The following is a 22903-nucleotide window of genomic DNA, read 5'->3' as shown; positions in this document are numbered from 1 at the left end:
TCGAATCCCGTGCGTCGTTCACTGGACACGAGAGGGGAAACTGATGATTTGACGACTTGAATGATTCAATGATTCAATGATTTTGTTATCAGAATAAGCATATTTAATAACATTTTATTATTTCTTGGTCCGATAATTGATTACCACAAATAGCTGTGCTATAGAAAGAATAAAGTAATTTCCCAGGAGTAAAAATAAATTCAAAAAGCTGAAAAAAAGCATTCATCAGTGATACTTTTTTCTATGATTTCTGACTGATGAGTGTGAGGGATGGATAGAGTAGGGATGGGCAAAGTCGGAACCTCGGGAGCCACGGCCATAAAGCCCTATTAGACCCATTGTTCGGAATACAATACCCCAATTGCGTGAGGCCCAGCGTAGTCAGAGTGGGGGTAGCAACGTGCACGAAGAGGGGGGCAGTTAGACAGAGAGCGCCACGCGCTCTCCCTCAAAATTTAAAAAACCTTACCGCCTAAAAATTCAAACAAATTGTCGCCAATTCAACTTGAAAAATGCTTAGTTGTACCGGGGGTAATTGTTAAAACATCATGGTGCCAGAAATTGATTATTTCTTAGTCACCTTAATATTGAATAATTATTTTATTAAAAATTGAAAACCATATGAGATGTCAGTTCTTTAAAATTTATCCGATAGAGCATCAGTTTGCTAGTTTATCAAATCACCCATCCTTCGTCTCCCCCCAAACTCATTGCTGCAGAGTTTACTTGATGAAACTCCCGATATTATTCACAATTTTAATTGTAAAATGGGCACGATGCCCAACACCGTTGACTATTAAATTCATAAATCTCTCTCTCAGCGGTCCAGAAATACACGACGTACCACTACGAGTTACTGACGCATTTCTGTTTAAACTCAAGACTCATACCATCATCTCGTTTACCTTCCGTGCATAACTTTTGTCTGCCATTGAAACTAACTGCCCTCTCCCTCTTAGTTTTCACCATTAAGGTCTTACCCGGGTGGGAGTGAAGTTTCTCGTGATGCTGGCTCAAGTTTCTCGGTTTTATGGATCCACACAGCGTCTCTGACTGTCAATTTTCATACTGAGATGTATTACATCTGGTGAATTGAATGGGGAGAAATGTAGTTTGGAGTTTTGGGGGCATTCATTTATCAAATTGGAAGCAAAATTACGACCAAATTTTACTCTTAACCTCCAAAATTGGACAATTCGTGTCAAATAATGAACACACAAATAACGATAAAAATATAATGCCGCAATCACAATCATTGTCTCTCCTCTTTTTCAAACTAAAATTTATTGTAGCACAGGGACTCGACGATCCCCCACAACAATTGATGTTCTCATCGCATTTTATAAAAGCTGTTGAGACAACCGACAACGGCCAATAGAAATCTTATGTTAAAAAATGGTAGGTCATTGATCATTTAATGTAATTCAAAATGACTTTAACATTTTGAATTTCTTCAAATATTATCTACGAACATTCACTTTTATGAAATACGCTTATAGACATTCTGTGTTGAGTATTATCGAAACAACAATTGTAAGCAGTTTTTTATACAGTAAACGACCCTCAGCCAGGCGTGGTTCGAATAATAATCATAATAACAACAATAATAATGAATAGTAATTATTTAACCATTATAATAATAAAAATAATTTTATTATTAGAATTTTACAATAATTATTAACAATTAGAAAAATTCACAATTAATTTATTATTATTATTATTGAAATGAAAGATTCTAAGTTGTTGAAAAAGAATTAATTATTTGTTGAAATAATTTTCAAACATTTTTCATAATCGCGACTGAAACTTTTTCTCCCTCTAAAGGATTATTAGAGAGGGAAGGTGGAGGCAAGAGAAACCCTCAGAATTAGGTGCCATGAAAAATCCTGCCAGTCATCGTCGACGATAAAATTCATCGTTTCTCCCCCCCCCCCCAGTGGGATTCCATTCTCCGCAATTTTTTTGCCCTCCTCGATTTTTTTTCTACTGTTCACTTCCACGGCCATTCGCTGGGAACACAACGGGAACCGTCGATAAAACTGGTCCCGAGACACGTCACAGGCTTTTCCATGGCAGGGCCATCAAATTAAATGTCTACTGGACGGACGTGGAAAATTCAATTTGAAGAGGGGTAAGGGGTGGCGGAAAAATGAGGGAGTGAAGATGGAAAAATTCACTTCTTGTGGTATTATCTGGAGTGATTATACGGAGGGTTATCAGGTGGAAGGAATTTATTGAGATGGATTCAGAGATTTTACTCGGAGGCGATGTTTACAAAACGCGTGACCCTCGAGACCCTGAGTCTTCCATCTGCGGACAGATAATTTAAATTGATTACTGAGGCTTTTAGGTTTTTGTGACTCTCGTGACTCTGAGTTTCACGAGGGTCTGCAAGGTCTTGAGGCGAACAACACGGTCGTGTCACGCATCAAGTACGTGGTTCGATGATAGCTCAATTGGTAAAAGCATTAGCCCAGTAATCTGAAGTTTATGAGGTCGAATCGCATCCTTGTTTCTCCTAGACACGAGAAATAAAGTCAACATCATTCAATCATCTGTCGATGGCTTGAACCAAAATGACACGAGGGCTAAACTATAATGTTTGAGCTTTATGAAGATTAAAATCGTACGATTAACCCCCATAAGAATCTATATATCCCTCAGTAAGAAATCTCATTCGTCTGACGCCCGAATTATGGCAATAAAATTTCAGGATGATCGACACGGCAGTGTCACGCGTCAAGTACTGCATCAGCCTAGTAATCTGGAGGTTATGAGGTCGAATCCCCCCATATTTCTCCAAGACACGAGAAATAAAATCAACAAGATTCAATCATCTGTCGATGGCTTGAACCAAAATGACACGAGAGCCAAACTATAATACTTGACACCTGCATGAAGATTGCAATCGTATGATTTATCTCCACGAGCGTCAAAATATCCCTAAACGAATGTAAAAATCTCACACGTCTCAAGCAATCATATTGCAGCATAGTCCGTTAACGACACGGTAGTGTCACACGTCAAGTACATATTTCGATAGTTCAATCGGCAAAATCGTCAGTCTAGCAATCTGAAGGTTGTGAGTTGGCATTCCGTCCGCCTGCACATATAATTTCAATTCCTCATTTATTCAAGACCCACTTCTACTTACGTAATGAATATTTGATGTTTCCTCACTAGGTTAAACACCCGTGAAATTGGTCTCAAATATATTTCCTCCTCGTGCCATCTTCCGCAAATAAGACTCATTCCAAAAATTAAGCACCTGAATCGTTTTCTTCATTTCCTATGGCATATCTCCCCGCTCAAAAATTCATATTCCAACATGAAAAAAACCGTGAAATACCTCCTTCCTCCAAAATTTCCTCTCTAAATAAATCGCATCTCCAGCTTCCAGAATTACCCTCCTAAAAGGTCACTAAAACCCTTTCAACAAAAAGATAAAAAACCCTCCCGGAAGCTAAGAACAAGGTATTTTCGTTAACTTGGGAGCACCTCAACTTCCTGGAATGCACTCTGAATAAATAACAAAGTTTCATCTATTCCCGTGTATTCCCTAGAACGTCGAACTTTGAACCTTTAAGGAAGGGTACGCGCTCGTCATCAGGTATATGTCACAAGAGCTTCTCTCTCTCTCTCGAGCGAAATAAGTAACTGGTGATGTAACTTGAAAATATAAGAAACCGGCAGTGATTTTTAATGACAAATTGGCAGTAATTACATCTGAAAAATCGGACGAATATAGGAAATCGAAGTATAAGAACTAAGTGGTCACCAGGAGGCGCCAGCTCCCATTTCTTATACACCGATTTCTTTATATCTTATACACTGATTTCTTATGTTCACACATCATTTCTTTTATTGTTTATAAATATAGTATGGAGTTTACAATTAAAGTAACTGTTGGGAGAAATGAAAATATAAGACAGAGGAGATGCTTTTTTTCTTCCTCATTAAATATAAGTAACTAGAGCAATAAGAATTTTTTGATTCAAGTAGAGCTCAACTTTAATCAAGAATCTTTCATACTTGAAGCAAGTATCTTTTGTACTTGAGTCAAGTATTTTTCATACTTGAATCATGTGTATTTCATATCTGAATCAAGTGTCTTTCTTACTTGAGTCGAGTATCTTTCATACTTGAATCAAGTATCTTTCGTCCTTGAATCAAATATCTTCCATACTTGAATCAAATGTCTTTCGTACTTGAGTTGAGTATCTTTCATACTCGAGTCAAGTATATTTCATGCATGAACGAAGTATCTTCCGTACTTGAATCAAGCATCTTCCATGCTTGAATTAAGTATCTTTCATACTTGAATCAAGTGTCTTTCGTCGTTGAATCAAGTATCTTCCATACTTGAGTCGAGTATCTTTCACACTTGAGTCAAGTATATTTCATGCATGAACCAAGTATTTTCCGTCCTTGAATCAAGCATCTTCCATGCTTGAATTAAGATCTTTCATACTTGAATCAAGTGTCTTTCGTCCTTGAATCAAGTATCTTCCATACTTGAATCAAGTCGCGATCTACTTGAATCAAGATTTTTTTTTGAGTCGAGTATATTTAGTATTTTCCGTACTTGAATCAACCATCTTCCATGCTTGAATTAAGTATCTTTCATACTTGAATCAAGTATCTTTCGTCCTTGAATCAAGTATCTTCCATACTTGAGTCGAGTATCTTTCATACTTGAGTCAAGTATATTTCATGCATGAACCAAGTATCTCCCGTACTTGAATCAAGTATCTCGTACTTGAATCAAGTCGCGATCTACTTGAATCAATATTTTTTTTTCTGCAGTAATATAAATTGAAAAATATCCAATGGCCCGAACGAGAAAAGGTCGAGTGGTCGTGTGTCTACGATGTTCCGAACAAAGAAGTGGCTGTCAGCGGGGGGGTGGAGAGGGGAGAGAGAGGTACGTGTGCTAAAAACAGAAATGGCCATATTCGTTATGGATATTGGCACTCGTTTCGCGGCCTCACCTCGATCATCGTCCACTCTTTTTTTTTAAGTCTCGATAGGTGGTACCATCAGCCAAATATCGAATGATTGTGATAGAGTGAAGGCAGATATTGGAGACTCGATATTCCACGGTTTATCGACATCTCGCTTGACGTTAAATGATGCACCTGGGGATGATGGGAAAAATCAGAGGAGAGGGAGAGGCAAAATCGTTGGACAGTTAATTTTTTTTTATTAGGTTTGCGTGAGGGGGGGGGGATTTGGGGTGAATTACATGGGTTGCGAGGTTTTGAAGATGTTTGTTTTGATGAAGTTTGTTTGGGGAGAGATATTTCATGGAGTTTACTCGGGGGTTTATCAGGGAATGGGGGGAGTCATTTTTGACAGCTCTGGATTGCTGATTAAAGTTGATGGGTAACATCTCATTTCTTATGTTATGAGAACAGAAATGTGAGAAATCGGAGGCGTTTCGTCATGAGGATTCGGAGGATTATGCGAAATTGGGGGGGGGGGGGGGGAATTGGAGGTTCTAGAATTTTCTATTTTATCCATTTTTTCAACTTTTTCACAGTGAAAAGGGATGAATTGAGGGAGAATAGGTATGAATATAAGAAAGCAGAGTTTAAGAAATGGGGGGTTTTCCTCAGCACAACCTTTATTTGGGTTTATTCCGATCTAATGTTGTGAATTCTTCTCATGTTGCAGTGCGTCGAGCGAATCCAAGGAGACATGAGTCGAACGTGACGTCACAATGACATAATGAAGAGCCTGGTGGGGATCATGTGGATAGTGTTGGTTCTCATATCAGGTAAATACAAAAAAAAATTAATTTCCAGGGATGGTAGTTATTGCACGAGTAGCGTGCGGCTGCCGTGGTTGTTGGTTAGTACTTGGATGGGTGTCCGCTTAGCCCTATCTCCTCGAGTAGAAGTGCTGCCGTCAGGCGCGAATGTAGGGAACTACTGTGCCAATCTAGTCAGTATAACAGATGGACTGGGGGTTCCCGTGAGAACTCGAACATGACGGATATCTCGAACGAATGGAGAAAGTAAGGCGGTTTCCATGAGTACAATCGTCTTGCGTCGAATTTTCATGAAGCCCGCCTAACAAGCAAAAGAGGATTGAATACCATTCTATGAAACATGAATAAACGAATCATAATTGTCCAAATTATTTAGGTCAGAGGAAAAAAGGATAATTCTACTTTCTTAATATTACGTTTACTAAGGTTTTCTTCGAACAAAGTTGATTAGAACTAATAGCTAGAATTATGAGATTATCTCACATTTTTTACGTTAAGGATAGGAGAATCTGAATGCAATATAGTGAAAATGATGATCGATTTTTTCACTTTGAACAAATAATATTAATATCCAAATGCAAAATTTCTGATATGAATAAAAAGAAGCTGTGACTCAATATTCCAAATGAAGTATTAATTTTTAATTTGACGCTGAAAACACGAGATGACAATATTCTAAGCACGGAATTATATTGATGAGATGAACAACAGATTAATTGAATTACCGTGTCAACCAACTAAAAATTGATAACAGTGTGGGCGCGCACTTTTACCAGAGTATCAACAAACATTGAACTCCAGAAATTCACACTCTAAAGTGTGTTCTAGAAGAAATTTAATTGTTATTACGATTAAAATCTTATGCAGCGAGCATAGGAATTAGAACATGAGCAAATCATTTGTTGTAATATGAAAATTTAACAGCTGATAAATTGGGACAGATGAATCTCATCGGTCGTATTGCTTTCTGCAATGAGAATAATTATCAACAATTAATTTTAAAAAATTGAAGGGCATTAATAGTAATTTCCTATTAACAATAATAATTTTCATTTTGCTCTAAAACTGTGATGAGAAAATCTATAAAAAATGAATAAAAATGGCGTAAATTTGTCAAAAACCCTCCGTCAACAATAGTGATTTAGAAAAAAACATTAAAATCATCAAAGAATGAAAAAAAAACTGGCATTCATTGCCCCCTCCCCCCCCAATATTTCCTTGCGAGGATTAGCAACCGACAGTTCAACAATCCAATAGCCTCCGTCAATCGTAATTTACGGATGAAATCCCCGCAAAAACCATCAAAACCCATCACCACCGAGGATAAAATACCGTTCTGTGTGGGCTGTATGTACGAATATCAAACCGTATATTCAATTATCGGGATAAATTTCCGGGGATACCAAAATCGAGGACGAATTAATTGGGGCTGCGTCCGGTGAACTCATATATCCTATCATCCAGTGACAAATGTTAGAGTGGGATTTATCACCCCCACCCCTCCACCTCTTCACCACCCACAAAACCCGAGCATCGGTAGCCCCTAGTCTGTTCATCCAGAAATTGTGTACTTTTAATCAAAGTGCGAGTGAATAAAACAGGAAAAAAAATTCGCTCGAAAATTTATTTACAATTTTAATTGAAAAATGTTTGGCGAATCCCTTTGAACAATTTATTTTCTACAATTTATGTTTTTTCTTCCCGGAAAATTGTTTCCAGAGGCAACAAAACAAATTGACTAAATTAATTAAATTTAAATAATTTGACTAAATGAATGGGAAAATAAACGAAATTTAAATGAATCGAAGACAAATTGATCTTTAAGTTATAAATAAATTCAATTAGAGTTGCAGGAAATAGCAAAATTGATGTTTAAAGTGGACAATGGGATTTTGTAAATGAATGAATATAGTAATTGTTGCTAATAAATTGGCTATTTGCTTCTGAGTGGGTTCTCTTTTTTTTAATTCTTATTTCTTTTTTTAAATTCTTATTTCTATGTGTCTGTACCGCTCAGCGGGTAATACCGCTCACCCGATTTTCTCCGCAACCATCAACTTAAAAATTTCTTTCTGTTCCTGATCATGAAGAATTTGATGATAGGATGTGATTGTCGGAAAATTTTCACTTTATTTACCACTTTAAATATGGAAAAACACGTAACGAAGTTTTGAGGTCTTTACAGTGCAAAATTTGTGGACTTGTAATTAAGGTTTTTGATAGTTTCAAACGCTCAATTCTCATATTAAACTGTGGTTATTCGATTCGTGGTACTTTCACGCGTAATTTGAGACCAATTTGAACTCAAAACTCCACTCATGTCAATAATTATCAACAATTTTGTTGACGCCGAGCGAAGCCGGTAATACCGCTCATAGAATCCGCCACGTAATTGCTCGACAGCACTCGAGTACAGGTTAGGTTGCGGCGCGAGCGATACACGCAAAACCCTATGAGCGGCATTGAAATAGTGCCGAGCGGTATTACCCGACGGCGGGTAGTACCGCTCAATAGGCTCTCTCTTTTATTTTCAATCAATTTTGTGGATTCTAAGGAGAATTAGGCGTCTACACTTCGAGAATAACGAATTCAATAGTTAAAGAAGTCTCACAAATACGTTTTTCATACTCAAGTAGAAATATAAAATATAAAATAAAATTTTGAATCTGTATGAAAAATTGAATTTTAATTGGTGTCAATGAACAGAGCTTATTAAAATCTATATTCATGAAAAAAATCATGAAATTCGATTGATCCCTTGTGAGAAAGTTTTGACTTTTTGGATCATATTTAGTTACCCTAACACAAAAAATTGAAAACTTGAATTTAAAGGATGACAAAGCTTCCGTTCGGAAGCAATAAAAGTTGTTATTGGAAGGAGAAATGATGGAAAAAGTGAATGAACATTAATTGACTGTATAATTCAATCGTAATTGTTCCCCAGTTGGTGCAAAATCGAGCGTCAATAATTCCCCTCAGGCATTTCGCCACTGGGATGAGCTTAACGAGGATGTATTCCCCGGGGTACTACAACTGTACATAAACCCTATTCTCTCGTTCACGATTCGTTAAGTCTGAGACCTCGCCACTCTCCGCTAATGATCCAGATTCCAATTATTTTTCACATTTTTAACCAGTCGATTGTAGTAATTCGGGTAAATGAGCTGATAATTATCCCATTAAGAGGTAGTTTTTGGGAAAAATATGAGGGGAAAAATGCCTGACAGAGATCCTTACTTGTGGATAAAAAATGAAGTTTCCGCCAAAACATGATAATTTCTGTAGTAGTAATTCTCGTGAGACATTTAGGGGAGGGTAGGGCAAAATGGGACAGAGCGGGTTATACGGGATAGTCTAATTTTGCACAAAAAAATGAGAAATTTCTTAAAATCATAGAGATATTCATTGCTCGTGTAATTTGCTTCCTTTTTCCTCCTTTTTATTGATTTCTGATGGAATTACTGAAATGTAACTAAAGGTTGAATGAGCTTTAAATCTAGCGTAGCGTTTCCAGTCGTTATCGAGATATGAAATTAATATGAAATCTTAGTGTAGAACCTTTTCTAGGAAATTCATGAGAATTTATGGAGCAGAATCCGTGTAAAATGGTCGTATCTCCACTAATCTTCCAGATATTGATGAAAAAACTGTTGAAAACAAAAGTGGTCATATTAATTTTTTTTCAATGGAATTCTGGATCTCTATATACATTAATAATAATTTTCAGTATTTTTCGAATTCTCAACTATCCCATTTAGCCCCGTGAACCAAATTACGATAATCGAGTGAAAAATTATCCCGAATTATAACATTCGGCTCGAAACTAGTGATATTGGAAGAAAAATTGATACCTCTAGCGGTTTTATCAAGTGAATGTTATTGAGTTGTGTATATCTTTGTCCAATAAACACTTATAATCCTTCAGCAGGCGACACTTGCTCAATAATCGAAAATATGCATTCTACATAGTTTTTCGGCAGAGCAAATTTTTTTCTTCGAGGACAGTGATTTCTTCCAGGAAGATGAGGGGAATGTGTGTTCTGATTGTTGTTTTTCTTTCAGGATGCTCCGGAAATCCGGATGCGAAACGTCTCTACGATGACCTCCTATCAAATTACAACAAATTGGTGCGTCCTGTTGTCAACGTCACGGACGCACTGCAGGTTAAAATTAAGCTCAAGCTCTCTCAGCTAATAGACGTGGTAATTACGGATTTTGAAAATTTAAATAGCGAAATTATATCTCGAATTGATTCTGATGGGCTTCCTGCTTCTTTTTCAGAATTTGAAGAACCAGATAATGACGACAAATTTGTGGGTAGAACAGGTAAGATTGTTTTTGATTATTTTATTATAGCATTGGGTGAATTTACATGTGCGACGACTGGTGCTTAGGTTAAGGGGGCAGTTTGGGGAATCCCAGTGATACGCGACAGGGACGGGCCCGCGGGTAATTTCTAGGCTGTGAATCTTCTGAATCCAAAATTCCCTAGATGAGCGGGAAATCTGGGCGACTCGAATCAGTTTTGAATTGACATTCGAAGAGTCCACATGGGAGAGGAAAATGGCGAAAAGAAAAGTATTAAAAAGTGAAAAGTATTAAAAAGTCAGTAGTGATCGGTGATGAATACTGAAGAAATATATCAATTTAATTCGTGTGGGAGTCTCACGTGAGTCCCAACGCCCTTCATAACTCCAAGTGTGAAATAGTGATGTCGCGAGACATTTCACGAGACATCACGAGACAAAACTTTGGAGAGGCGATCTCGGTGTCAATGAACATGGAAATTTTTGCTCGCGTCTCAATCTCGAAATCCGCAGTATCGACTCCTCTCGCGATGGCTCCGAGTCAATTTATCTCATCTCGGTTTTCAGTTTTTTCGCGTTTTTTATATATAGAAATCCGAGGCGAGACAAAAACTGATATTTTACATTAAAAAATACGAAAAACCGAGATGAGATAAACTCACTCGAAGTCATCACGGGAGGAGTGTTGTCTCATAAAATGTCTCGCGGCATCACTAGTGTGAAACTTCAGGATCCAGAATTCCCTATTTCATTCTAGTAACTTTTGAGAAGCATTTTCATTATTCAATTCAATTCCTTTGTTGGCCACATCCCCTTCTTCAGTGAAGGGCAAGTGCCATGACTTCTCCAAAAAGTGTATTTAGCGCCATCTGTTCAATGTTTCGAAAAATTCAAATTCAGAACAATTTCATGTTTTCTTCTTAATTCACTGTCCAATGCTTGGGCGGCGACTCTAAATCCAGACAAATTCCCATGTTGTGGGAGTAAAAAAATACATAAAAAAAATTCCCCCCCCCCTAGACAGGACATATGATAAATGAGTAACAAAAGTATGAAACAGCATTTTCATTATCATAGGCCTTCCAACCAAATAGTTCACTTGGGTCTTAGTGGTGGGGGATATGGATGTAAGTGGGGGTATGTGATGGAGTGAACTCTTCAATCACGACGCAACTACATAAAAAAGTTGTTTCAACATTTTCCCCTGGAATCCCTCATTATGAAGCTGAGTATTATTCTCTCGTCAATTATAATCCATCAAAAAACGTTGTTTCTCTACTATACCTGAATTCTTGAAACTACGTACATTGAATTGAGATCTTTATTAACGCATTCGAGTGGCGCAAGTGTAGGTTTCGTGTGCTCGAAGTAAACGCAAGGAGTTAAAGGCGGCAAAGGCGTATGTGTGTTGGGTATACACATGGGAAATAGACTGGAGGGTTTGTTTGACCGAAACCACCCGCCAAAGGACCCTCATATCGAGGCTCGTGTGTGTGCACTTGCATTCAGATTGGTGGAATCGTGGACTGCAGCAGGATACGGGAGGAGGTCTTTTAAGGGTCTCAGGGCATCAACCCACGTCCGTGGCTATCTCCGGGTTTGTTTTATCTTCAGTCATTTCAGGGTTTATATTACGAGAGAAACGAGAGAAAAGTCGTTCGACACTTTTTCTACTTTGAGGTCTGAACAGAGGCTTTTTCTACTTAAAAATGAAAATTGCAAATTATTTATTTGGATATTGAGGAGTTTATGAGGACTCATATGTGACAGGAGGTATTAGTTTTCCCTTCACGTCGATACGATTTCCTGTTCTCGGGAATCTCGCGAGCTGCGTTAGGGAATTATTTCAAGTTATTTGTTGCAATATTAATTTATTAGCTTCCCGACCCGAAGGGAGGAAGTTATTGTAATGACCCCGAAAATAAAATGTTGAATTTCGATGATTTGTCCACATTTCGTGACCTCTAGAGTCATCCTGAAACGTTTCTGAACAAATGTATGTGTGTGTGTGTATGTGCGTGCGTAGCACCGTATGTGAGTGAAATTTTGTCCAACGATTGCTCCGGAACGAACGAACCGATTCAACTTTTTTTTTTATCGTTGCGTCTTCATGTAACTTAGAACTGATTAGATTATGGAAATGATTGCCTCAGCGGTTTTCCAGTTATCTGCATAAAACATGAGAAAATGTCAAACAACGTTACTTTTACTGAAATTCGACGATTTCATCTGAAATAACTAAAGATATATTTCTTTCGTTTTCATCACTGATCGCTATTGAACACTTTTTAATACTTTTCGCTCCGCCATTTTCCTCTCCGCTGTTGACTTTTCGAATGCCGACTCGACAGTAACTCCAGTCGCCCAGTTTTCCCGCTCATCTAGGGAATTTGGATCCAGAGGATTCGCAACCTAGAAATTTCCCGTGGGCCTCCATCTAATATCGCATGTCACGTGTTGCGCGACTCGATTTCCCAAACTGCCGCCCTAACTTCAACGTCAATCGTCGTACATGTAAATCCACCCTGTCTTCCTCATCCCACAAGACCTTAAAATCCATTTCTCCGACGGAAAACAAACGAGAGAAGAAATATGGAAATGAAAATGATGGAAAAAATTTAAACATCCATCTGAAACCCAGAGAACTGAATAAAAGTGAATAAGAGCGAGCCCATCGGTGCGTGCAACCCACTTTTCCTGACTGACGTGTATCCCTCGAGGAAGAACGAATCTCTACTTTCAATAAAACAAACAAATTCATTTCCAACAAGAAATATCAGAAAAATTATATTCCATCAGTTATTTAAAACTTCTCCAACAGCCACAACAATCGATAATTAATTTTTAATCAACTGATGGATACACAAACTTAATGAATTATCGAATCGATACTCCATAGGATAATAAATCCAGTATAAAAAAATAATGAAAAAGTCCGCGAAAAAATGCAATACGAGAAAAAAATTGCTCTGCCAAAAAACTATGTTTCACGTGCGAATATTTGATGAAATGGAGTAGATTTACTTGAGGAAAATTAACGAACTTAATAGAAGGAAATTCAATATCTTCCACAAAAATTGAATATTTATCGTGATCATCAGAAATATCCCTAGAAAAATTCGAACTGTTGGCAGGAAAAATAGTAGTTTTCGTACCTAGGACAATAAAGTATTTCCTGACGAATGTGACTTTATAGTCCGAGCCGCAGACCCGACACACGCGATTATAATCACATGAGTCAGGAAATACTTTATTGGCCGTCGGATGAAATGAATTTTATCTTTCGAGGCTCGAAAAACGAACGAAGTGAGGTTAGAATGAAGTTTTATCGGGCCTAGTAACGTAAATATAATGTATTGTACGATAATCATTTGATCTGAGAGAACTCCATAGGTTTATAGAAAGAAAATACATTGACGAGGAAAGAATATTTTTTTCCCAAAGAATTGTCCCCTCGAAATTATTTAACTTTTCCAATAACACAGTTATCGGCAGAACATTGTAGTTTCCTCTTGAAATTATCATTTGTTCCGTGGAAATTATAAGTGTTTATTGGACATAGATATACACAACTCAATAACATTCACTTGATGAAACCGGAGCCTCATATAATTCTCTGTAGAACGAATGTATTGACCCGAAAGACGTATAAATGTTTAACGACAACAATTGCTACTCCGAAAATTATCATGTTTTAATGGAAACTTTATTTTTTGTCCACAAGTAAATTGACTCAACACAACAAAAAATCTCTTCATGGGAGAATATAATTTTTCGGCAGAAGTAATTTTTTCTCTCAGTGGAGAAACATTTAAATGGTCGTTACCCCGGGTGCACACGAATGATCTTGAATAATTCGAAACGTTTGCACATGAAGTTAGTCGAGTATGAGAAACACTCTCGCTATAATTTGATTACCATAATATTTGTTCATTTGTGTGAGAAGTTGAATGTAGGTATTAATGGAGGCCACTTGGAGCTTTCGGCGGGGGAGGGGGTGGCGGTGGGAGTGGGATAACATCAAATATTTGGTAGTTTGAACAGGGTAAGAGCGCCCGGTGCCAATCGCGCCGAATACATTATCGATATTTGGTTATTCATGGAGAGCTGAACCGAAAAGTATCACTCAGACATTAATCTCAATGACACTTCAATTTTTTAATCATTAGACGTTTCATCAATATGAACTGAAAATTCGAGGGAATTCATTATGTCCGGGGCTCTTCGTTGATTATCGTCGGAAATAATTTTGGTGGGGTAAATTTTGATTTTTTGCTCCCGAAGGGGCGCATTGTATTCGTCGAATTGGAAATTTCGAATTTTTGGTGTCGAGATAACTAATTTAGTCTATGCCCGTACGCATGTGTATCTGAATGATCACTGAAGAAATGAGTGTGCAAATGAATCCAATTGTCAATTAGAATATTCTTCCCAATGCCATTTTGATCGAGTTCGATCATGAGATTTATTGCAACATTGGGGCAATATTGGCTGCCAACCTTAAGGTAATGTTGACAATCAATGTGGGGACAATGTCGGTAGCCAATGTTGGGTCAATGTTGGCTGCCAATATTGGAACATTGTTGGCTGCTAACGTTGGGGCAATGTTAGTTGCTAACGTTGGGACAATGTTGGCTGCCAACGTTGGGATAATGTTGGCGGCCGACGTTGGGACTATATTCGGTGCCAACGTTGGGACAATGTTGGCTGCCAACGTTGGGATAATGTTGGCTGCCGACGTTGGGACTATATTCGGTGCCAACGTTGGGACAATGTTGGCTGCCAACGTTGGGATAATGTTGGCTGCCGACGTTGGGACTATATTCGGTGCCAACGTTGGGACAATGTTGGCTGCCAACGTTGGGATAATGTTGGCTGCCGACGTTGGGACTATATTCGGTGCCAACGTTGGGACAATGTTGGCTGCCGACGTTGGGACAGTGCTCGGTGCCAGCGTTGGGATAATTTCGGCTGTCGACGTTGGGACAGTGTCCGGTGCCAGCGTTGGGGCAATGTTGGCTGCCAATGTTGGGACTATATTCGGTGCCAACGTTGGGCCAATGTTGGCTGCCGACGTTGGGACAATGCTCGGTGCCAGCGTTGGGATAATTTTGGCTGCCGACGTTGGGACAGTGTCCGGTGCCAACGTTGGGGCAATGTTGGCTGCCAGCGTTGGGACTATATTCGGTGCCAACGTTGGGCCAATGTTGGGTGTCGACGTTGGGGCAATGTTCGGTGCCAACCTTGGGACAATGTTGACAGCCAACATTGGGTCAATATTGGCTGCCGACGTTGGGACAATATTGGCTGCCGACGTTGGGAAAATGTTCGGTGCCAACGTTGCGACTTTTTGATTTAAAAAAATTCAATCCCTTATTTGGAGTAGCCGGAGACAATTTTGGCCGACAAAATCAGATTCCTGAGGAAAAATCTCACGGAAAATAGCATTTTTAATTTGTTTCCCCGAAAATAAAAAACAGAAAAAAGTTATTTTCCCGAAGTTCACTTCCCCTCAAGGATCGAGAGGTTGACGAGGCTCAACATGTTTTTTCTTTAAATTATTAATCACAGGTGAACACCAGATGCAAACGTCCTGATTCATCTAAACAATTTGTTCGGATGTGTCTGGAATTTTTCTCCCCCTCCTTTGTAATTCAATTTTCCATGTTTATATTTTTTCCGTTACAGTCGTGGTTTGACTACAAGCTCAAGTGGGATCCGGAGGAATACGGCGGAGTCCAGATACTGCACGTACCGTCCGACCATATTTGGAGACCCGATATAGTTTTGTATAACAAGTATGTTCAATAATTCATACCGGGAGATAACGAAAATTTTTATTATATTTTTATTTCTGATGAAAAACGCAGAGTGTCCGGTGGGAGTTAGTGGATCTGATTCAAATACCAATTAGATCTTCGTGGTTGTCGTTGAAAACGATTTTTAATTAAGTTTAAGGGAGACAAGGGAAAAATAAATAAGGTAACCCCGGCGCCATAGCCGGAGGGGCTACAAAAACATCCAAATTTCATTATTTTTTTTCTGGAGGTCGAGACCTACAAAAAATACGAAAAAATCCCCAATGATGCAGCAGATTCAGATTGTTCTCTTCTGAAAGCTTCAATTTTTTTTTCATTATTTTACCTTTTCACACGAAACACCATAAGAAGGCACCTTGTCTTGATGAAATGATGAGGTTGATGAGATTATGGTTGCAGTGCTGATGGAAATTTCGAAGTGACCCTGGCGACGAAAGCGACCCTCAACTACACGGGAAAGGTTGATTGGAAGCCACCAGCTATCTACAAGTCCTCGTGTGAAATTGATGTCGAGTATTTTCCATTCGACGAGCAGACGTGTGTCATGAAATTTGGCTCGTGGACCTACGACGGTTTTCAAGTAAGTGATCTAACCCCCGTCTGCCCCACCTCCTCCCGCGAGCCATAAAGCCGTGAATAATTGAAAATCCGGAGGCATGAACTCGATCTTCCCGAAACTCTGGGACATCTGGAGGAAAGGAAAAAATAGAAAAAGAGAAATTGCTTTTCAGAATGTAATTATGGAGTTATTCATCGTAATTTCTTATTCATCTTGGAAATATGAATGTTTCATAGAATTTTTTTTATTGGGAAATTATTGAGGTGGATTGCTAAAAATTCCAAAAGCCTATGTAAGAAATTTTACACGTTTATCATTTCGTGTTAATCCTTTCTGAAAAAATGCGAGTAATATTTCGAATCGAAAATGAGAACTCGAACATGGCGGATATCTCGAACGAATGGCGAAAGTAAGGTGGTTTTCATGAGTACAATCGTCTAGCGATTTTTTTTTACGGCCTCGGAGTCCCTTTTCGGGTCTCATTCGGCACTCTATCCAACCCTATGCATGCGGCTGTGGATTCTACACTGTACCGCATTCGCACTCCTATAGAACATAGAAGTACCATGGGGAAACCACAGAAAACCCATGCCGGTACAGGCGGTTCCTCTATTAGCAACCTCCCGCTCGCCGGGGCCTTCCGTTGAAAAATTCTGTTCCACGGGGAATCGAACTCACAACCTTTCGCACACTAGACTTGCGTCTAATCCACTCGGCCACCGACGTCGGTCTCGTCTTGCGAAATGAATACCATTCTATGAAACACGAATAAACGAATCATAATGGTCCAAATCATTTAGGTCAGAGGAAAATAGAATAATTTTTAATTATTTTAATATTTTTTTTTATTTTAATAATTTTTTTTCTCAGACTAATGGCGTCTTCATAACACGAAAAAACCAAAACCTAAATTTAAACAACTCCAAAACTCCTGTTCACAAGCAAAAACAAAAAAAAATGCAGTTGAAAACTGATATGAGGATAAAACACGACTACACTCGTCCTATAGTAGATCCTTCCACAGATGGAAATTCCTGGACATGCGGTGGCTGGATCCAGAGTCGTCCAGACATCCCCCCCTCCCTCCCTCAAAGTTCTCAGCGCACCAATCCTCCCCCCCCCAGTCCCCACTCAAACGACGTAATAAGGAAAATATTCCAATTTCCTATTCCCAAGGAATACGTCAAGGTCGGTACTCGGTATTTCCCGGGATCGAGCAGAATACTTTCACGACAAGAACATGCCCCCATACCTGTACATCCGCCTGGTCCTGTCACTCGATGGACAACTTATCTGCGATCATTAAAGGAGTATGACTAAACCCTAGTTGAGTCTTTGAGTGCAACGAGGAAAAATGAACTCCAAAAAATTATTCATCATTGATAATTTTTTCCATGAATTTCAACTTTGATCAGTGCAAGAAATTAATCCATCAAATTCATTTTTTAAGTATTTTTTTATTTTTTCTATTTCACTGGTTTTATCGAAGTAATTCTCGATTTGAAACCCCTCCTCTAGCCTGCCTCCCCTCCTTTCTTTTTCTCTTATTGCTATCTGCGGTGTCATGGCCGTCTTACTCTACTCTGAGGTGTGCCCCATTCGAGCTAGGACTGCACGGGAAACCATGTAAAACCCCAGTCGCACAGCCGGCCGATTGTGCAGTGCCCTAATATATCCATCTGACTCACACTGACTAGAATGGAGACACTAGCCCGCTACACCGTACCTACCGCCCGTAATTTTTGTGCGAGCGAGGTGTTCCTAAGCGGTCACCCATCCAAGTACTAACCCAGCTCAACGCTGCTTAGCCTGGATGTCCGCCGGAGCAATACCTCGCCCATCTAACTTTTTTTGTTTAACAATGTTTTTATTTGAAGTCCAACAATATTTACATATATACCGTATTTACATATATCAAAAACCAGTCTTGAAAAAAATTATAATGAGAGATATTTTGTTTGGTACATAAACTTTGGTCAAGTATTATTGACTCTCGAGCTTAATCAGTATTTTGTAGAACATATTATGTGTGTATAACAGTGTATCATTTTGTAGTTATAATTCTTCGAATTATTTTCATATTTAACAGAGTTTATGTGCTTAAAAAAAAAAAAGAGCAAGGGGTTGCTTTATATGAACATGGAGAAAAAAAAAGCACTTCAGCCTCACCCATCTAACCATTACAGTCGGTTTATCATTTTTGAAGTATTTTTTAAAATAACTGGCCCCACACTTAATATTTTTTAATCACCCTCATTTCAAAAAGCCATTCGACCGATGAGAATCATTTGTCCCAATTCATCAGCCGTTGAATTTTCATATTGCAATAAATAATTTGTTCATGTTCCAATTCCTATGCTCACTGAATAAGATTTTAATCATAATTACAATTCAATTCCTTCTAGAACACACTTTAGAGTGTGAATTTCTGGAATTCAATGTTTGTTGATACTCTGGTAAAAGTGCGTGCCCACACTGTTATCAATTTTTAGTTAGTTCACACGGTAATTCAATTAATCTGTTGTTCATCTCATCAATATAATTCCGTGCTTAGAATATTGTCATCTCGTGTTTTCAGCACCAAATTAAAAATTAAAACTTCATTTGGAATATTGAGTCACAGCTTCTTTTTATTCATATCAGAAATTTTGTATTTGGATATTAATATTATTTGTTCAAAGTGAAAAAATCGATCATCATTTTCACTATATTGCATTCAGATTCTCCTATCTTTAACGTCAAAAATGTGAGATAATCTCATAATTCTAGCTATTAATTCTAATCAACTTTGTTCGAAGAAAACCTTAGTAAACGCAATATTAAGAAAGTAGAATTATGCTATTTTCGTCCGACCTAAATGATTTGGACAATTATGATTCGTTTATTCATGTTTCATAGAATGGTATTCAATTCTCTTTTGTTAGCCGTGCTTCATGAAAACTCGACGCAAGACGATTGTACTCATGAAAACCGCCTTACTGTCTCCATTCATTCGACATGTCCACCATGTTCGAGTTCCCATTTTCGATTCGAGATATTGCCCATGCTTTTTCTTAGTAAGGACAGTCTCTCATTATGCGCAGGATTTTTATTTGTTTCTTCTGACTTTGTGAGATTTTTTCTAGATTTTAATCTTCTCCCTAACCTCTAAAGTTCATTTTCTCATGAGGCTTTGTTACTTTTGCACTTCTAGATTAATTTTTCTCAACCAAATCTTTCTATTCGTTCAGTATTTATTTCAGATTTTAATCCTCAACATTTAAGTTATGTTTATACTACTTCAACCACGTATAAGACTCGTAAATGAGTTCAGTGCAAGCTGACGGCGGTGGGGGGTGTAATTACGTGCGGGTAGTGCAATAACGGCGAGAAAAGTTTTTGACGGAATGAGTGGCGGTGAGCAAGGGGTGGGGAAAGGGGATGACAGGCAATTAAAAATGGTGCTGAGGGCGATGGATTTTTCGGGACGGGGGAGGGGGGTTGAATTATTCGGGGGAGGGGGATGACATGTGAGAGTGGAGAGGGGTGAGTAGAAAATTTTTCAGGGGTTGGAAAGATTTTAAAGGTGCCTCGGAGTATGCGGGGGTGGGTGGAAGGATTTTAAAATGAATTTAGGGGAATTGAAGTGGCTTTTACAATTTGATAGGGACTCCAATTTCAATTCCGAGTCTTTCGTTATTTTATTCGATGATTTTTTGACATAGGTGTGATGTCCAAATTCGGTGTAAACCTTCCTGAATAGTTTTTTTATTTCAAGTGGAAGCTTTTTAATCCTTCCAATTTGAGTTTTTTATTTTTTTTTTATTTTATGGAATTTGCAAATTTTTTCAAGTTCTTCGCTAATTGTTTACTAATCAATCGATGGAATTAAATCTTTTTTTTTCAAATGTAGGTATTGTTGCACTCTGTCTATTGACATTGAATAAAATTGAATTCATATATAAATTTTTCGAATTGTCGAATTTTTTCAAAACTTGGTTGTCCCACGATAACTAAAAAAATTGTTCTGAATTCATTGAATGATGGCTTTACAAAGTTGTTTGGATGTCTCTTCGAGTTCGAAGATGAAGGCGAAAATAATTGTTTTGATTTACAGAATAATTTTCAAAAATTTACTATTTTTTGAAAATGAGAATTTCGGAGATATTTTTGGATATCACGCTTCAAATTAATTCAATCACAGTTTAAAATATTTGTTTCAATGCCACCCTGTCAGAGTTAGAAGATCATTACGACAGCTATATCCGTTGGTTTATTTTTATGATGATTTCTTCAAATTTCGAATTTCTCGAAAATTTCCGTAACCCTCCAGTGGTCGCGCTATGGTCTGAACGCCACCGTTTTTGTTATTTTCACGATATCTCTAGAAATGTGATGAATTACGCTCTGCCTATTCACGAGTTCCTCAAATGATGTCCTGATGAGATTAAACACGGTAGGGTTGCCCTGCACCGACAATTTTTTTCTCAATTAATTTTTTTGTCGAGCGCGGTTAGCGAGAATGAGCGCAGCGCTCACCGTGCGACCACGCTCGTAGCGGAAATATGATAAGCGGCGCTGCCGACCCTCGTGAGAGTCCCCAGTAGCGTGTGCGGAGTGGGGGGTCGCTGGCCGGTGATATGTTTATAGTGTCGTGTGGCCCTGGCAACGCTGCGCTCGAGAATGTACGGACGGCGCAGCGCTTACCACGCGACCAAGGACGTTCGGCGAAGACGTGCGACTACAGGAGGGTTAAAAGTGAATTTTCCGACGGTTTCTTCAAATATGATGTTCCAAATTCACTCAATTATTTCATTTGATTTATACAAGAATTTTCACGAGAAATCTAACACAATTGATTGAAGAAGAAATATCATTTAATTGAACAAAATAATATAAAACGATAAATGATACACAACAGAACCTCGACCTTTCTTTCCCAAAAGGTCGACCTGAGACACATTGACGAAGTAAAAGGGAGCAACGTAGTGGATGTTGGTGTCGATCTTTCTGAATTTTATACATCCGTCGAGTGGGACATCCTCGAAGTACCAGCAGTGAGGTAATACAATACTCCAGACGGAGAAGTGAAAAAAAAATCACAATGATAATGAAGACGAAATTGCCTAGACAATGAGGGAATGCGAGCGAGGCATGAATTTTTAATTGAATTTTTTTTCAACTTCCAGAAACGAGAAGTATTACACGTGCTGTGATGAGCCTTACCTCGACATCACATTCAACATAACGATGAGAAGAAAAACCCTGTTCTACACGGTAAATCTCATAATACCGTGCATGGGGATTTCATTTTTAACTGTTCTCGTGTTCTACTTGCCGAGTGACAGTGGTGAGAAGGTGAGTAATCCTTGAAATTCGGAACAAATGGAGTTATAATTCTTTTTTGGAATTTTTTTCTCTGTAAAATGGTTTTGGTGGAATTTTCAGGAGTGGTCGACGCATGCATGTCGACATCGAATATTTCTCTTGCATTTTTTTCACTTAATTTGTTGAATTTCATTTAGAAAATGTTTGAATTGATTTTCGTTCATCTCGAAAAAAACAGTTTCTGGAAGATAATTCAATGATTAACAGGATCCGATGAAACAGTTTCGGATATGGAAACAAGTTATTTAACGAGATCGAAGGCGCGCTCCGCGCGTCTACCACTATGATTGATTTTAGATAATTCATCACGTTATTATTGTATGTTAATTCACGTATACAAATTTCTATACACGGAGAAAAAAATACATCGTAATTTTTTGAGAATCCTTCCAAAAATTAGTGTGCTGTTCACCAACGCTGGGACATAACAGGGAGTCATCGGAGAATTCGCATGTGGCACACTAATTTTTACGGGAATCCCCCGAAAAAGTGGCCGGAGTCCCACCAAAAATTAGAGTGCCACTTATGAATTTTTCGACGACCCCATGTTATGTTCCGCCGTTGGGGGACAGCACACTAATTTTTGGGAGATTTTTTTCTCAGTGTAGTATTACTAAGGAGAACTTCGTAAGAAATGATAAAAACTTCTTTTTGTCATTCATGCCCGTTAAGTGGCGTTTTCGTGGTGTGTTTTAGAACCCGTAAGTGGGATTTACCAGGCCATGGGCCGGTAAGTAAAAACTAGCTCCGATTTCACGATTTAACGGGCCATGCCCTGTTAAGTAAGACGTGAAGTGAGTCCCTCTTACACTGTAGCTCCTGCGGCTGAACTATAGTTTGCCACCAAAACCCAAAATTCACGAGGAAAATCGTAACAAATTCCGTTAAACAAAAGAGCGAAATGGATTTCATTATACCCGACAGTGACGAAGAGGAGTCACAAGACATTTTTAGTGAAGTGAATAATACAAGTGACGACGCAGCAAGTACGCAGCACAAATAGTTGAATTTTACCTTGTTACACATTCTACTTCATTTTTTCATTCTAGATCGGTCCGTTAATTTAGAATTTATAATT

At 38.4% G+C, this 22903-nt stretch overlaps 1 protein-coding gene across 1 annotated transcript in view; it reads left to right on the top strand.

Moving 5' to 3' along the window:
* Window positions 1–5730: 5730 nt before the first annotated feature.
* Window positions 5731–22903, top strand: part of LOC107048725 (acetylcholine receptor subunit alpha-like) — a 22918-nt gene continuing 5745 nt past the window's right edge. The window contains exons 1-7 of the mRNA XM_015272062.1: window positions 5731–5779; window positions 9836–9975; window positions 10055–10099; window positions 15769–15878; window positions 16299–16479; window positions 21384–21499; window positions 21627–21795. Coding sequence (XP_015127548.1) covers window positions 5731–5779; window positions 9836–9975; window positions 10055–10099; window positions 15769–15878; window positions 16299–16479; window positions 21384–21499; window positions 21627–21795 — 810 coding nt within the window. The remainder of the gene's footprint in view (window positions 5780–9835; window positions 9976–10054; window positions 10100–15768; window positions 15879–16298; window positions 16480–21383; window positions 21500–21626; window positions 21796–22903) is intronic.

Source organism: Diachasma alloeum, unplaced genomic scaffold (genome assembly GCF_001412515.2).
Source record: "Diachasma alloeum isolate Michigan unplaced genomic scaffold, Dall2.0 Dall_scaffold_00196, whole genome shotgun sequence".
Lineage (NCBI taxonomy): Eukaryota > Metazoa > Arthropoda > Insecta > Hymenoptera > Braconidae > Diachasma > Diachasma alloeum.
Note: the sequence above shows the minus strand (reverse complement) of the source record. Positions and strands in the feature narration are given on the sequence as shown.